The sequence below is a fragment of the Salvelinus namaycush genome, chromosome 36, assembly GCF_016432855.1.
Source record: "Salvelinus namaycush isolate Seneca chromosome 36, SaNama_1.0, whole genome shotgun sequence".
Classification (NCBI taxonomy): domain Eukaryota; kingdom Metazoa; phylum Chordata; class Actinopteri; order Salmoniformes; family Salmonidae; genus Salvelinus; species Salvelinus namaycush.
The window spans coordinates 9697810-9711443 of record NC_052342.1 but is presented as its reverse complement, the minus strand read 5'-3'; the positions used below and the strand labels follow the sequence as shown (position 1 = coordinate 9711443).

General features: G+C 43.6%; 1 protein-coding gene across 1 annotated transcript in view; it reads right to left on the bottom strand.

Annotated features, from left to right (window-relative positions):
* Window positions 1-13634, bottom strand: part of focad (focadhesin) — a 68293-nt gene that overhangs the window by 28595 nt on the left and 26064 nt on the right. The window contains exons 11-18 of the mRNA XM_038975770.1: window positions 12110-12214; window positions 11675-11776; window positions 6770-6900; window positions 6218-6344; window positions 2030-2164; window positions 1301-1351; window positions 1131-1214; window positions 532-676 (exon numbers count right to left, since the gene is read on the bottom strand). Coding sequence (XP_038831698.1) covers window positions 532-676; window positions 1131-1214; window positions 1301-1351; window positions 2030-2164; window positions 6218-6344; window positions 6770-6900; window positions 11675-11776; window positions 12110-12214 — 880 coding nt within the window. The remainder of the gene's footprint in view (window positions 1-531; window positions 677-1130; window positions 1215-1300; window positions 1352-2029; window positions 2165-6217; window positions 6345-6769; window positions 6901-11674; window positions 11777-12109; window positions 12215-13634) is intronic.

Below are 13634 nucleotides of genomic sequence, written 5' to 3'. Positions count from 1 at the left end.
TCTGGGAACAAAGCACGTCGACAAAAGGACATTGAGTGTCGGTTTACTTTTCAGAATTCCTCATCGTTTAATATAATTGACACGCTTCATTAAATTACATTGGAGCAGGAAACTGGAGTGGGGTAGAGTTTGGTCGAAAGAGGCTGTCGAGGGATTGGGGCAGAATTTCTGATTTATTCGAGTCAACTGCTCTGTGGTGCTGCGTTTCAGCATGTAGAGACAGTCCTCGGGGGGTATTGCTGAATAGTTTCACACAAAACAATTTAAACGCTGCATTAAATCGAATACACTATTAAATCAAGATCCGAAAACACTTAGTCCCATCCTCAAAAGTTGGCACGGTGCTCAGTACTGACTGTGATTCTAAAGAGCTGTAGTGAGAGAGAGCGAGAGAGAGAGAGAGAGAGAGCGAGCACGTGTGTGTGTTGTGAGTATATGTGTCTAACAGTACAGTAGTTATAAAAAGGACAGAAAAGGAAAGAACCAAGGTAGTTAGAGATGTGGGGTATATTAGATATGAGCAGCTTCTACCTGGCAGGACTGAGAGGGATGTGAGACCTAGGAGCTTCACATAGGATGGACCTGGAATGGACAAATCCTCTTCCTCCTCCTCCTCCTCTTTCTCCTTAACCTGTTCCTCCTCCACACTTTCAGGAAGTTTTGCGACCGGCCTGGCCTATCAGGAAGACAAACCAGCATACCAAAGACATGATTGGCTGACTGATTGCATTACACAACAATGATAAACAACCATTTGATTAATTATGAGTATAATGGATTAAAATCAGATTAAGATAACTTTTTGGGTCGATTGCACATAAGGTCCATACAAATTTTGACTTCCGCTTTCAACCCAACCCCGCCGATACATATACAGGTTTTTGGAGAGGTGCGGGGGGCTACCACACTAGGTGCCCGGGGAGCTGTTGCTGTGGCGGGTTAAGTGTCTTGCTCAAGGGCACAACGGCAGGCAATGTCATCTAGGACTCGAACAGGCAACCCTCCCGTTGCTGGCCTGCCTCTCTTACCGCTAGGCTACCTGCCGCTCCAGGGATTAATTACTACTACATAACGTTGCTAGGTGGTTGTAGGAACATTGGGAGAGCGTTGCTATCCAGTGGGACTCTCACCTGCTCGGGGAGGTGAAGGAGCGTGTGCACTGCCTCTGAGAACTCTGACAGAGCCTTGTATCCACAACTGGCCACCTCAGGATCCTGCAACACACAAACCCATCAAAACAAAAACATGCAGAGATCTGGGATTTGGCTAGTCTGGGAAGCAGGCTGATTTCTCCACCAACCTTGTTGAGAGCGTAGCCCCAGAGAAAGCTGACCACCTGCTCTTTGAGTTTCTGAAGGAGAACAAGCCATAGTTAAGGGCGAAAAGGCCTCAAATCACATCGAAATGGGGGCCTCCCGGGTGGCGCAGTGGTCTAGGGCACTGCATCGCAGTGCTAACTGCGCCACCAGAGTCTCTGGGTTCGCGCCCAGGCTCTGTCGCAGCCGGCCGCGACCGGGAGGTCCGTGGGGCGACGCACAATTGGGCTAGCGTCGTCCGGGTTAGGGTGGGTTTGGCCGGTAGGGATATCCTTGTCTCATCGCGCTCCAGCGACTCCTGTGGCGGGCCGGGCGCAGTGCGCGCTAACCAAGGGGGCCAGGTGCACGGTGTTTCCTCCGACACATTGGTGCGGCTGGCTTCCAGGTTGGAGGCGCGCTGTGTTAAAGAAGCAGTGCGGCTTGGTTGGGTTGTGCTTCGGAGGACGCATGGCTTTCGACCTTCGTCTCTCCCGAGCCCGTACGGGAGTTGTAGCGATGAGACAAGATAGTAATTACTAGCGATTGGATACCACGGAAAATTGGGGAGAAAAGGGGATAAAAAAAAAATATATATATATATATATTTTTTTAAATCACATCGAAATGAAATGCTGCACAAAAACAAAAAAACACTTGTTAAAATTGCCATTGTTAAAATATGGGCCCCAGGTGTGTTATGCATAGTCAACAGATTTGGAGGACAGGTGGTGTACCTCGTACTCCTCTGTCTTGACAGTGAGCTGTGGCAGCAGAGCCAGGAGCTCTGCTATGGCCTTGACCACCAGAGGTCTAGAGTCACAGCTCAGCTTAGGGCCCAAGGCTGTCCATGTGGAACCCACATCCACCACCTGGAAAAACATCATCAATGTTTACGACCTGAAGACAACGTTATCTTAGGGGGTTTATTGAATTATGCTTATTGTAACAATCACATACCAAGTAAGACAGTATTCATATACAATATTCATATTCAATATTCAGACATCTTAGGAAATTTAGTGGCAGTGCGTGTGTGTGTGTGTGTGTGTGTGTGCGTGCATGCGTACGTGTGTGTGTGTCTGTGTGTGCGTCAGGGTTTCCATTAGGCAAATGTGGCGCCGGACAACGCGACGAGAATATCTTAAATTTACCAGCCATTTGAGAAATTTACCGGACAGATATGCTTTAGGGCGTTCACTCACGGTGTTCAGAATCTTAACAGAACATGCAACTCCTGTAATGAAGCAGGCAATAAAACCTCCTTTTCAAACAGTTGCCAAAATGCAATTCACAGGAAAAAAGGGGAAAATAAACACTTAATCACCACTTGCACTTGACCCCCCCCCCCGTAACACCACCAGCGAAACCCCCTTTCTAGCTCTGACAGCTACGTTGAGGAAAAATATACTTTCTATGCCTGTGATATATGCTTGTCCCACCTAGCTATCTTAAAGATGAAGGCACTAACTGTATGTCTCTCTGGATAAGAGCGTCTGCTAAATGACAAATGTCAAAAGCACACCTGATGCGAGCGATATATGATAGATCTCCATTCGAAAATTAGAAAGAGGGTGAAAGAAAGTTGATCTGAAAACCAATAGAACAGGTATGAAATGGCATATGAGGAAGTCTTTCATAGGCAGCTGTGTGGCAAAAGGCCTAGCTGATTATTGAGCTGCTGCTGTCAGTGAAAAGCATCTAAAGTGTGTGAAGAGAATGCGCCTTGAGTATAATTTCAAACAATGAGACAAGAAGAAGTGGGGTGTGTGGCGAAGATAGCCTGTAGGTGTGTCTCTCTCTCCAAAATGTATCTCTCTCTCCAAAAAGTATGTGCTCAACTCTCCAGAATCCACTCCGCTGTCTCCCACCAATTCTTGCGCATTCATTGTTCTATGTGAATTTATTGCCCTTTGACTGTTTATTTATTTTATTTTTATATATATAGCAATTGCTTATTACATCTGTCACCAGTAGTAAATGTACTGTTAATCCCCGTCATTTGGTTACATTCATTTATGTTAACGCATTTGTATTACTAATTAGGCCTACAGTTATTTTGCATTCTCATTCTCGGAGTGGAACTGTCATTTGCAGAGTTCACAACCTGCTACACTTGTGAGAAACAAGTTTGGTTTTTATTTTATAACTATCATTTACGAGTTGTCCATTTTTTCATTGTCTTTTGTTTGGAGTGCTCCATGTGAGCAATGAGCATGGGTTTGGTCTCTCTGTCTTGTTAATGATAAGGAAGCGCGACCGCCTGCCTGAGCACGCACACAACGAGCGTACCTGGCCTGCTGCGCGCAAATGAGTGCCCATTTGGGGATGTTTGCTTTCTGATTGTCTTAGTCACCACAACCACCACTAATAAATTACTGAGAAGGTCAGCTTAAGTCAACAAAGTCTGTTTTTTTTAACATCCATTGCAAATGATTGCCTAGGAGTTCCTCAAAGTAGGCCTATTTGGAAAATCTTTCCAACAATCTCCCCCTCGGTAATCACCAAGCCTCCATGTGAAAGAGCAAAATATCATAATCGAATCATCCCATATATCCAGTGGAAACTTCATAAAATAGCCTACCTTTCCCTTGTGCAAAAACAGCTGTTTGTCCCGAGCTCACTGGGGGAAACTCTGAGAGCCCAGAATAGGCTAGTTGATACAATGTTGCAAGTTCGCTAGCTACAGCTTTGGGCAGAATCCAGTGAGGATTTGATAGAATTTTGCACTTCACTAGCAAAAGTCAAGACAGATAAGGGAGGCAGACAGGCAAAGTAGAGAGATGAATGTGATTGAAGGAACCATCATTTTTAATCAGTAGGCTATATTTTCTACTGTTTTTATTTGTCGGCTTTATCTATTTTGAATTGGTTGACAATGGAAGTTATAGGCCAACGGCTGCATTGGTCATCTCGGAGTTCCATGCGCTCATTTATGATATTTCGCAGCCAATGATTACGGTAATGTGTCCATATGGCAGAGGCTGGTGCTCTCGCATTAGTTGAATTTAAACTTTTATATTTAAATTATTTGAACTTCTCTAGGGTTAGGGGGCAGCATTTTCACGTTTGGATGAAAAGCATACCCAAATTCAACTGCCAGCTACTCATCCCCAGAAGATAAGATATGCATATTGTTAGTAGATTTGGATAGAAAACACTCTGAAGTTTCTAAAACTGTTTGAACCATGTCTGTGAGTATAACAGAACTTATTTAGCAGGCGAAACCCCGAGGACAAACCATTCAGATTATTTTTTTTGAGGTCACTCTCTTTTCAATGGATTTTCATTGGGAATACAGATTTCTAATTTACCTTCTTGCAGTTCCTACCGCTTCCACTGGATGTCAACAGTCTTTAGAAATTAGTTGAGGGTTTTTCCTTTGTGTAATGAAGAAGTACGGCCATTTTGAATCAGGGTCACTTGTTGTGTCCTGTTTGATAGAGGCGCATGACCAGAAGGCTAGCTACAGTTTGTTTTAATCCTGTATTGAACATGGATCATCCCGTCTTCAATTTTATCGATTATTTACGTTAAAAAATACCTAAAGTTGTATTACAAAAGTAGTTTACATTTTTTGGCAAAGTTTACAGGTCACTTTTGAGATATTTTGTCGTCACGTTTCACAAGTTGGAACCGGTGTTTTTCTGGATCAAACGCGCCAAATAAATTTTGGATATATATCGACGGAATTAATCGAACAAAAGGACCATTTGTGATGTTTATGGGACATATTGGAGTGCCAACAACAGAAGCTCGTCAAAGGTAAGGCATGAATTATATTTTTATTTCTGCGTTTTGTGTCGCACCTGCAGGGTTGAAATATGCTTATCTCTCTTTGTTTACAATGGTGCTATCCTCAGATAATAGCATCATTTGCTTTCGCCGAAAAGCCTATTTGATTTCTGACATGTTGGCTGGATTCACAACCAGTGTAGCTTTAATTTGGTATCTTTCATGTGTGATTTAATGAAAGTTAGATTTTTATAGTAATTAATTAGAATTTGGCGCGCTGCATTTTCTCTGGCCTTTGGCCAAGTGAGACAGTAGCGTCCCGCCTAAACTCAGATTTTTGGATATAAATATGAACTTTACCAAACAAAACATACATGTATTGTGTAACATAAAGTCCTATGAGTGTCATCTGATGAAGATCATCAAAGGTTAGTGATACATTTTATCTCTATTTATGCTTTTTGTGACTCCTCTCTTTGGCTGGAAAAATGGCTGTGTTTCTCTGTGGCTATGTACTGACCTAACATAATCGTTTGGTGTGCTTTCGCCGTAAATCCTTTTTGAAATCAGACATGTTGGCTGGATTCACAACAAGTGTAGCTTTAATTTGGTGTCTTTCATGTGTGATTTCATGAAAGTTAGATTTTTATAGTAATTTATTTGAATTTGGCGCTCTGCATTTTTACTGGCTTTTGGCAATATCCCAGAGAAGTTAACTAAGATTTGTATGATTTCCACATGACATTGATTTTGAGAAACAAAAACATTATTGAAATGAACCTGATCCACAAAAACACTTATATGAAAATACTAACAGACAGGCAGATTGGTAGAAATGGTAGGATAAATTGTATGCTTCCCCAAACTTGCAACTCACGCGCCACCTATGAAGTTCAAATAATTGCCTCCATCTTTCTATGGTCTGATTTCCAAGAACGTGAAGACATGCCTCATAACATGAAGTAAAACATTCAGGTTTCAAACAATGAAGTATGTTTTCAAAACGCATACTGCCTCACGCTCACATTGTAAAGTGGTGGGTGACGCGTTGATAGCCTGCGTAACGTTGGTTTTTCTCCTGGTCAATTTGTCAGACCACAATTTTTTTTATTGCCGTTTAAAAAAAATATCTGGCCAAAAGCCAGCAATTACCAGCTAACAGAAACCTGGGCGTGCACGTGTACGCTCACCTCGGTGCGGCAGAGCTCGTGTAGACCTTGCAGGGCCAAGGCAGCAGGGGTGGCCTGGTCTGGTCTGGAACACTGGGCCAGAGTGTGTGTGATGGCAGCCAGCATGTCCCCTCCGTGCTGGTAGGGCCTGGGACAGACGAGTCATTAAAACCTCTTTCTAGAAGTGAATTCAAAATCCACCCCTATCCCTTACCTCCAAGGCACTTTTGTAGCTCTGAATCTTTCGTAAGATTGAACAAGTGTATATCTAATATGGATCGAAGGGTAGAGGGTGTAGGGCAGGGGTGGCCAACCCTCCTCCCGGAGAGCTACTGAGTGAGCAGGCTTTTGCGCCAGCCCCGCTCCAACACAATTTAATCAGCTAATCTAGGTCCCGATGAGCAGCTGGTCAGTTGAATCAGGTATGTTAGAGCAGGGACGGAGCAAAAGCCTGCACAGCCAGTAGCTCCCCAGGAGGAGAGTTGGACACACTTGGTATAGGGAAAGCGAGGGGCTTAGGAAGAACCCTGAGGGGACAGACCGTATAAGTCTCAGAGGAGTGATGGAGCCCACCTCTCTCTGCAAATGTCTCTGACACAGGCAGCCCTGGCTAGAATCTGTTCCCACTGGGCCTCCTTCCCCAGGAGCACAGAGGACTTCTCGAACTGGGAGATCAGCCTCTGGAGGTCAGGGTACACACGGTCCTACAGCCCAGAGAGAAAGAGACACTTAATCCTAAACCAAGACCGCCAAAGTGTCAACTCCCGCCATCTGGGAAACAATGCATTGCAAATTAAACACCCTTCTGAAAGTGCAGTGTGGACAATCAGCTGGCATCATATATTGTATTGTTATTTGAATGTAAAAAAGTATTGTGTTTTGTTTGTGATCTGAAAAACAAGAAAACGTAATACAACTTTATATTGAATAGATATACACATCTATATATCTACACTATCGTTCAAAAGTTTAGGGTCACTTAGACCTTGTTTTGAAAGAAAAGCACATTTTTTGTCCATTAAAATAACATTAAATTGATCAGAAATACAGTGTTGACATTGTTAATGTTGTAAATGATTATTGTAGCTGTACAGAGGCCCATTATCAGCAACCATCACTCCTGTGCTCCAATGGCACGTAGTGTTAGCTAATCCAGGTGTCACGTTCCTGACCTTATTTCCTTTGTTTTGTCTTTATTTAGTTGGTCAGGACGTGAGCTGGGTGGGTATAGTCTATGTTCTAGGTTAGGTTGGTCTTATTGGCCTGATATGGTTCTCAATCAGAGGCAGGTGTTTTACGTTGTCTCTGATTGTAAACCATATTTAGGTTGCCTGTTTTCACTATTGGTTTGTGGGTGATTGTTCCTGTTCGTGCGTTCATGTGTTCTATGTTCACTTGTTCAGGACTGTAGCTTCGTTGGTTTTCGTCTGTTTATTGTGTTTGTTCGTATTGAAAAAGTATTCCAATAAATATGGAAACGTACCACGCTGCGCTTTGCTCCTCCTCTCTTTCCACCGACGAAAGTCATTACACCAGGTTTATAATTTTAAAGGCTAATTGATCATTAGAAAACCCTTTCGCAATTAACCCTTTTGCAATGAAAACTGTTGTTTGGATTAAAGAAGCAATAAAACCGGGCTTCTTTAGTCTAGTTGAGTATCTGGAGCATCAGCATTTGTGAGTTTGATAACAGGCTCAAAAATGGCCAGAAACAAAGAACTTTCTTCTGAAACTCGTCAGTCTATTCTTGTTCTGAGACATGAAGGCGAGAAATTGCCAATGAGCTGAAGATCTCATACAACGCTGTGTACTACTCCCTTGACAGAACAGCGCAAACTTGCTCTAACCAGAATAGAAAGAGGAGTGGGAGGCCCCGGTGCACAACTGAGCAAGAGGAGAAGTACATTAGAGTGTCTAGTTTGAGAAACAGATGCCTCACAAGTCCTCAACTGGCAGCTTCATTAAATAGTACCCGCAAAACACGTCTCAACGTCAACAGTGAAGAGGTGACTCAGGGATGCTGGCCTTCTAGGCAGAGTTCCTCTGTCCAGTGTCTGTATTCTTTTGTCCATCTTAATCTTTTATTTTTATTGGCCAGTCTGAGATATGGCTTTTCTTTGCAACTCTGCCTAGAAGGCCAGCATCTCGGAGTCGCCTCTTCACTGTTGACATTGAGACTGGTGTTTTGCGAGAACACTCCTGAGTGGCACAGTGGTCTAAGGCACAGCTTTGCAGTGCTAGCTATGCCACTAGAGATCCTGGTTCGAGTCCGGGCTCTGTCGCAGCCGGCCGCAACCGGGAGACCCATGGGGCGGCGCACAATCAGCCCAGCGTCGTCCGGGTTAGGAGAGGGTTTGGCCGGCAGGGATGTTCCTGTCCCATCGCGCACTAGCGACTCCTGTGGCGGGCCGGGCGCAATGCACACTGACACGGTCGCCAGGTGTACGGTGCTTCTTCCGGGTTAAGCGGGCGTTGTGTCAAGAAGCAGTGCAGCTTGGCTGGGTTGTGTTTTGGAGGACACACGGCTCTCGACCTTCGCCTCTCCCGAGTCCATACGCGAGTTGCAGCTATGAGACAAGACTGTAACTACCAATTGAATACCACAAAATTGGGGAGAAAAAGGGGGTATACATTTTTTTTTTTAAACGATCCCACAACTAAAGAAGCCGGATGTGGAGGTCCTGGGTTACATATTGTTTACGGTTGTGAGGCCGGTTGAACGTACTGCCAAATTCTCTAAAATGACGTTGGTGGACATTCCTTCAGTCAGAAAGCTAACTGCACGCTCCCTCAAAATGAGACAAAATTGCACATTTTAGAGTGGCCTTTTATTGTCACCTGGTGCACCTGTGTAATGATCATGCTGTTTAATCATATTCTTGATATGCCACACCTGTCAGGTGGATGGATTGTCTTGGCAAAGGAGAAATGCTCACTTACAGGGATGTAAAAAAATTTGTGCACCAGATTTGATAGGAATAAGCTTTTGTGCGTATGGACATTTCCTGGGATCTTTTATTTCAGCTCATAAAACACGGGACCAACACTTTACATGTTGCGTTTATATTTTTGTTCAGTATATACAGTTAAAGTCGTAAGTTTACATACACTTAGGTTGGAGTCATTAAAACTTGTTTTTCAACTACTCCACAAATTTCTTGTTAACAAACTATAGGTTTTGGCAAGTCGGTTAGGACATCTACTTCATGCATGGCACAAGTCATTTTTCCAACAATTGTTTAGACAGATTATTTAACTTATAATTCACTGTATCACAATTCCAATGGGACAAAAGTTTACATACACTAAGTTGACTGCGCCTTTAAACAGCTTGAAAAATTCCAGAAAATGATTTCATGGCTTTAGAAGCTTCTGATAGGCTAATTGACATAATTTGACATAATTTGAGTCAATTGGAGGTGTACCTGTGGATGTATTTCAAGGCCTACCTTCAAACTCAGTGCCTCTTTGCTTGACATCATGGGAAAGTCAAAAGAAATCAGCCAAGACCTTATTTTTTTAATTTTTTTTTATTGTATTGTAGACCTCCACAAGTCTGGTTCATTCTTGGGAGCAATTTCCAAACACCTGAAGGTACCACGTACAAACAAAAGTATGCAAGTATAAACACCATGGCACCACGCAGCCGCCATACCGCTCAGAAGGAGACGCGTTCTGTCTCCTAGAGATGAAAGTACTTTGGTGCGAAAAGTGCAAATCAATGCCAGAACAACAGCAAAGGACCTTGTGAAGACGCTGGAGGAAACAGGTACAAAAGTATCTATATCCACAGTAAAACGAGTCGCTCAGAAAGGAAGAAGCCACCACTCCAAAACCGCCATTAAAAAGCCAGACTACGGTTTGCAACTGCACATGGGGACAAAGATCGTACTTTTTGAAGAAATGTCCTCTGGTCTGATGAAACAAAAACAGAACTGTTTGGCCATAATGACCATCGTTATGTTTCGAGGAAAACGGGGGAGGCTTGCAAGCCGAAGAACACCATCCCAACTGTGAAGCACGGGGTGGCAGCATCATGTTGTGGGGGTGCTTTGCTGCAGGAGGGACTGGTGCACTTCACAAAATAGATGGCATCCCGAGGATGGAAAATTTTGTGGATATATTGAAGCAACATCTCAAGACAGTCAGGAAGTTAAAGCTTGGTCGCAAATGGGTCTTCCAAATGGACAATGACCCCAAGCATACTTCCAAAGTTGTGGCAAAATGGCTTCAGGACAACAAAGTCAAGGTATTGGAGTGGCCATCACAAAGCCCTGACCTCCTATAGAACATTTGTGGGCAGAACTGAAAAAGCGTGTGCGAGCAAGGAGGCCTAAAAACCTGACTCAGTTATACCAGCTCTGTCAGGAGGAATGGGCCAAAATTCACAACTTATTGTGGGAAGCTTGTGGAAGGCTACCCAAAACGTTTGACCTAAGTTAAACAATTTAAAGGCAATGCTACCAAATACTAATTGAGTGTATGTAAACTTCTGACCCACTAGGAATGTGATGAAAGAAATAAAAACTGAAAGAAATCATTCTCTCTACTATTATTCTGACATTTCACATTCTTAAAATGAAGTAGTGATCCTAACTGACCTAAGACGGGGAATTTTTACTTGGATTAAATGTCAGGAATTGTTAAAAACTGAGTTTAAATGTATTTGGCTAAGGTGTATGTAAACATCCGACTTCAACTGTGCACACACACATAGATATGTACATACAGGCCCCTCGGAAAGTTTTTTTTTTTTTAATTCTTCCTCACTAATCTACACACAATATCCGATAATGACAAAGCAAAAACAGGTTTTTGAAAACCTTTGGCAGTGATTACAGCCTCGAGTCTTCTTGGGTATGACGCTACAAGCTTGGCACATCTGTATTTGGGGAGTTTCTCCCATTCTTCTCTGCCGATCCTCTCAGGCTCTGTCAGGTTGGATGGGGAGCGTCGCTGCACAGCTATTTTCTGGTCTCTCTAGAGATTTTTGCTCGGGTTCAAGTCTGGGGCTTGGCTGGGCCACTCAAGGACATTCAGAGACTTGTCCAGAAGACACTCCTGCTTTGTCTTGACTGTGTGCTTAGGGTCGTTGTCCTGTTGGAAGGTGAACCTACGCCCCAGGTGTGTGCCTTTCCAAATCATGTCCAATCAATTGAATTTACCACAGGTGGACTTGTAGAAACATCAAGCATGATCAATGGAAAAGATGCACCTGAGCTCAATTTCAAATCTCATAGCAAAGGGTCTGAATACTTACGTAAATAAGGTATTTCTGGTTTTTGCTTTGTCATTATCGGGTCTTGTGTGTAAATTGATGAGGATTTTTTTTTTTTATGTAATCAATTTTTAGAATAAGGCTTTAATGTAACAAAATGTGGAAAAAGTAAATGGGTCTGAATACTTTCCGAATGCACTGTATGTATATATTCACATAAAAAAAAGTATGAATTAGACTATTGCTCTCCCATCACTAACCTGTTTCTCCCACAGAGCGGTCATGAGGCGCAGTGCCACGGCCCTCAGCTTGGGGGCGCTGCCCAGCATCTGGAGAGTGTGGAGCACCTGGGGAAGACACAACTGACAACCACACAACACAGGTCAGAGAGGGGAAGCCACACACAGACACACGTCAATATAAAGTATGATGTTAAGTTTGAGCCAATACACTATTCAATGACACTCATGCATAAATTGGTACACAGGAACCTTTCTTGGAAGGCTTTGCGTTAAGTCTATCTTGACCATATTCAATGTGAGGCAATGAGATGCAAACTCTAAAACTGAGCACTGTCCTTTGATGTTGAGACTCCTACTACTAGTTATAGCAGCTAAAGGTATAGCATTTTTCCACTGTTTGGGGATATGACTCAGCCTTTCAAACAGGCCAGCCATGTGCAGTGCAGTAAGTACCTTGTGGGTCCCAAAGTTTGGCAGCGAGTACAGCACAGCGTGGGACAAGTCTGGGTCACACTCCTTCCCCAGCTTAAACAACAGAACATGAAGAAGGGATGGGACCTGCAGAGAGAGAGAGCGAGGGAGGGAGAGAAAGACAGGGGGAGGGGTGAGAGAGAAAGAGGGATAGGGAGGGAGAGAGAAAGAGATAGGGAGGGAGAGAGAGAGAGAAAGAGGGGGGTGGGAAAGATAGAAAGTGAGTGAGTGACAGACAGACAGGACAGACGGGGGACACACTAGTTGAAGCATGTTTACTTGAAGCACTTTTCTTCTTGTATAGGGGAGAGTGGGAGTAAAGGGGGGGTAATATTCTACATTCTTGCCCGAGTTCTTCTCACCCACATCATTACAGGCCGCGCTAAGCTGCACACTGTCACAACCGATCCATCTCACCCGCCACCGCCACCCCCGCCACCACACAGCGCAAGGAAGAGGCAAAGGAATCGTCGGGCTTTGAACTTTGAAAGTCGCGTTCCTGCGCTGGTGTTACCCCCCACTCCCTCCCCGCTCTCAAGGAGCTCCTCATTCCTTAATTTCTTCCTTTCTTAATAACTTACTTCTGTCTCTCGCTTTTCACTCCCACTCTCTCGCCTTCCTTCTTTCCAACCCCCCACAGCTGACACACTGTTGTACAAAAGCAGAGTCTTGTCCCGGAGGCTTTTGCCATTCCAAGACACCTAAGTACGCTTCCTCTCTCTCCCACAAACCCTGACAAACATATAGAGCCTTGGGGGCAGAACAAACAGACAACCCCAGCCAAATTAGTGTCAGTTCTAGTGGAGGTATCATCATCATCATCCCAGGCCAAGACTAGAGAATATGGAAAGGGAACTGAGGGAAAATGAATCTGTTATTATAGAAAGCAATAAAGACAAATTAGGTAATGCACACACGTCCAACATACAGCCAGCCCTCCATACAGTATAGTGAAGGGGTGCCAAACAGCAGGCCCATGGGCCAAATAGAAAACTGTGGCCAGATAGGTACACAGGCAAAAATATGCTGCATTTGTTTGCTTGTTTTTGCTATGCAAGTAAGTGGAACAGCCTTGTGTTCTTGTGTTAAGTACATAAGGTATAGATGCAGTGCCTTCAACACATTACTGAGTACCACTCTCCATATTTTCAAGCATAGTGGTGGCTGCATCATGTTATGGGTATGCTTGTCATCTTTAAGGACTGGGGAGTTTTTCTAGATAAAACATAAATTAAGCTAAGCCCATGCAAAATCCCAGAGGAAAACCTTGTTCAGTCTGCTGAATGCAGTTACCTTTCAGAGATGAAGTTACCTTTCAGCAGGACAATAACCTAAAACACAAGGCCAAATCTACACTGGAGTTGTTTACCAAGAAGACAGTGAATTAATTTCACAGAGCTTAAATAATTTTGAAAAAAAGAAGAAAAAAAATGGGCAAATGTTGCACAATCCAGGAGTGGAAAGCTCTTAAAGACATACCCAGAAATACTGACAGCTGTAATCATTG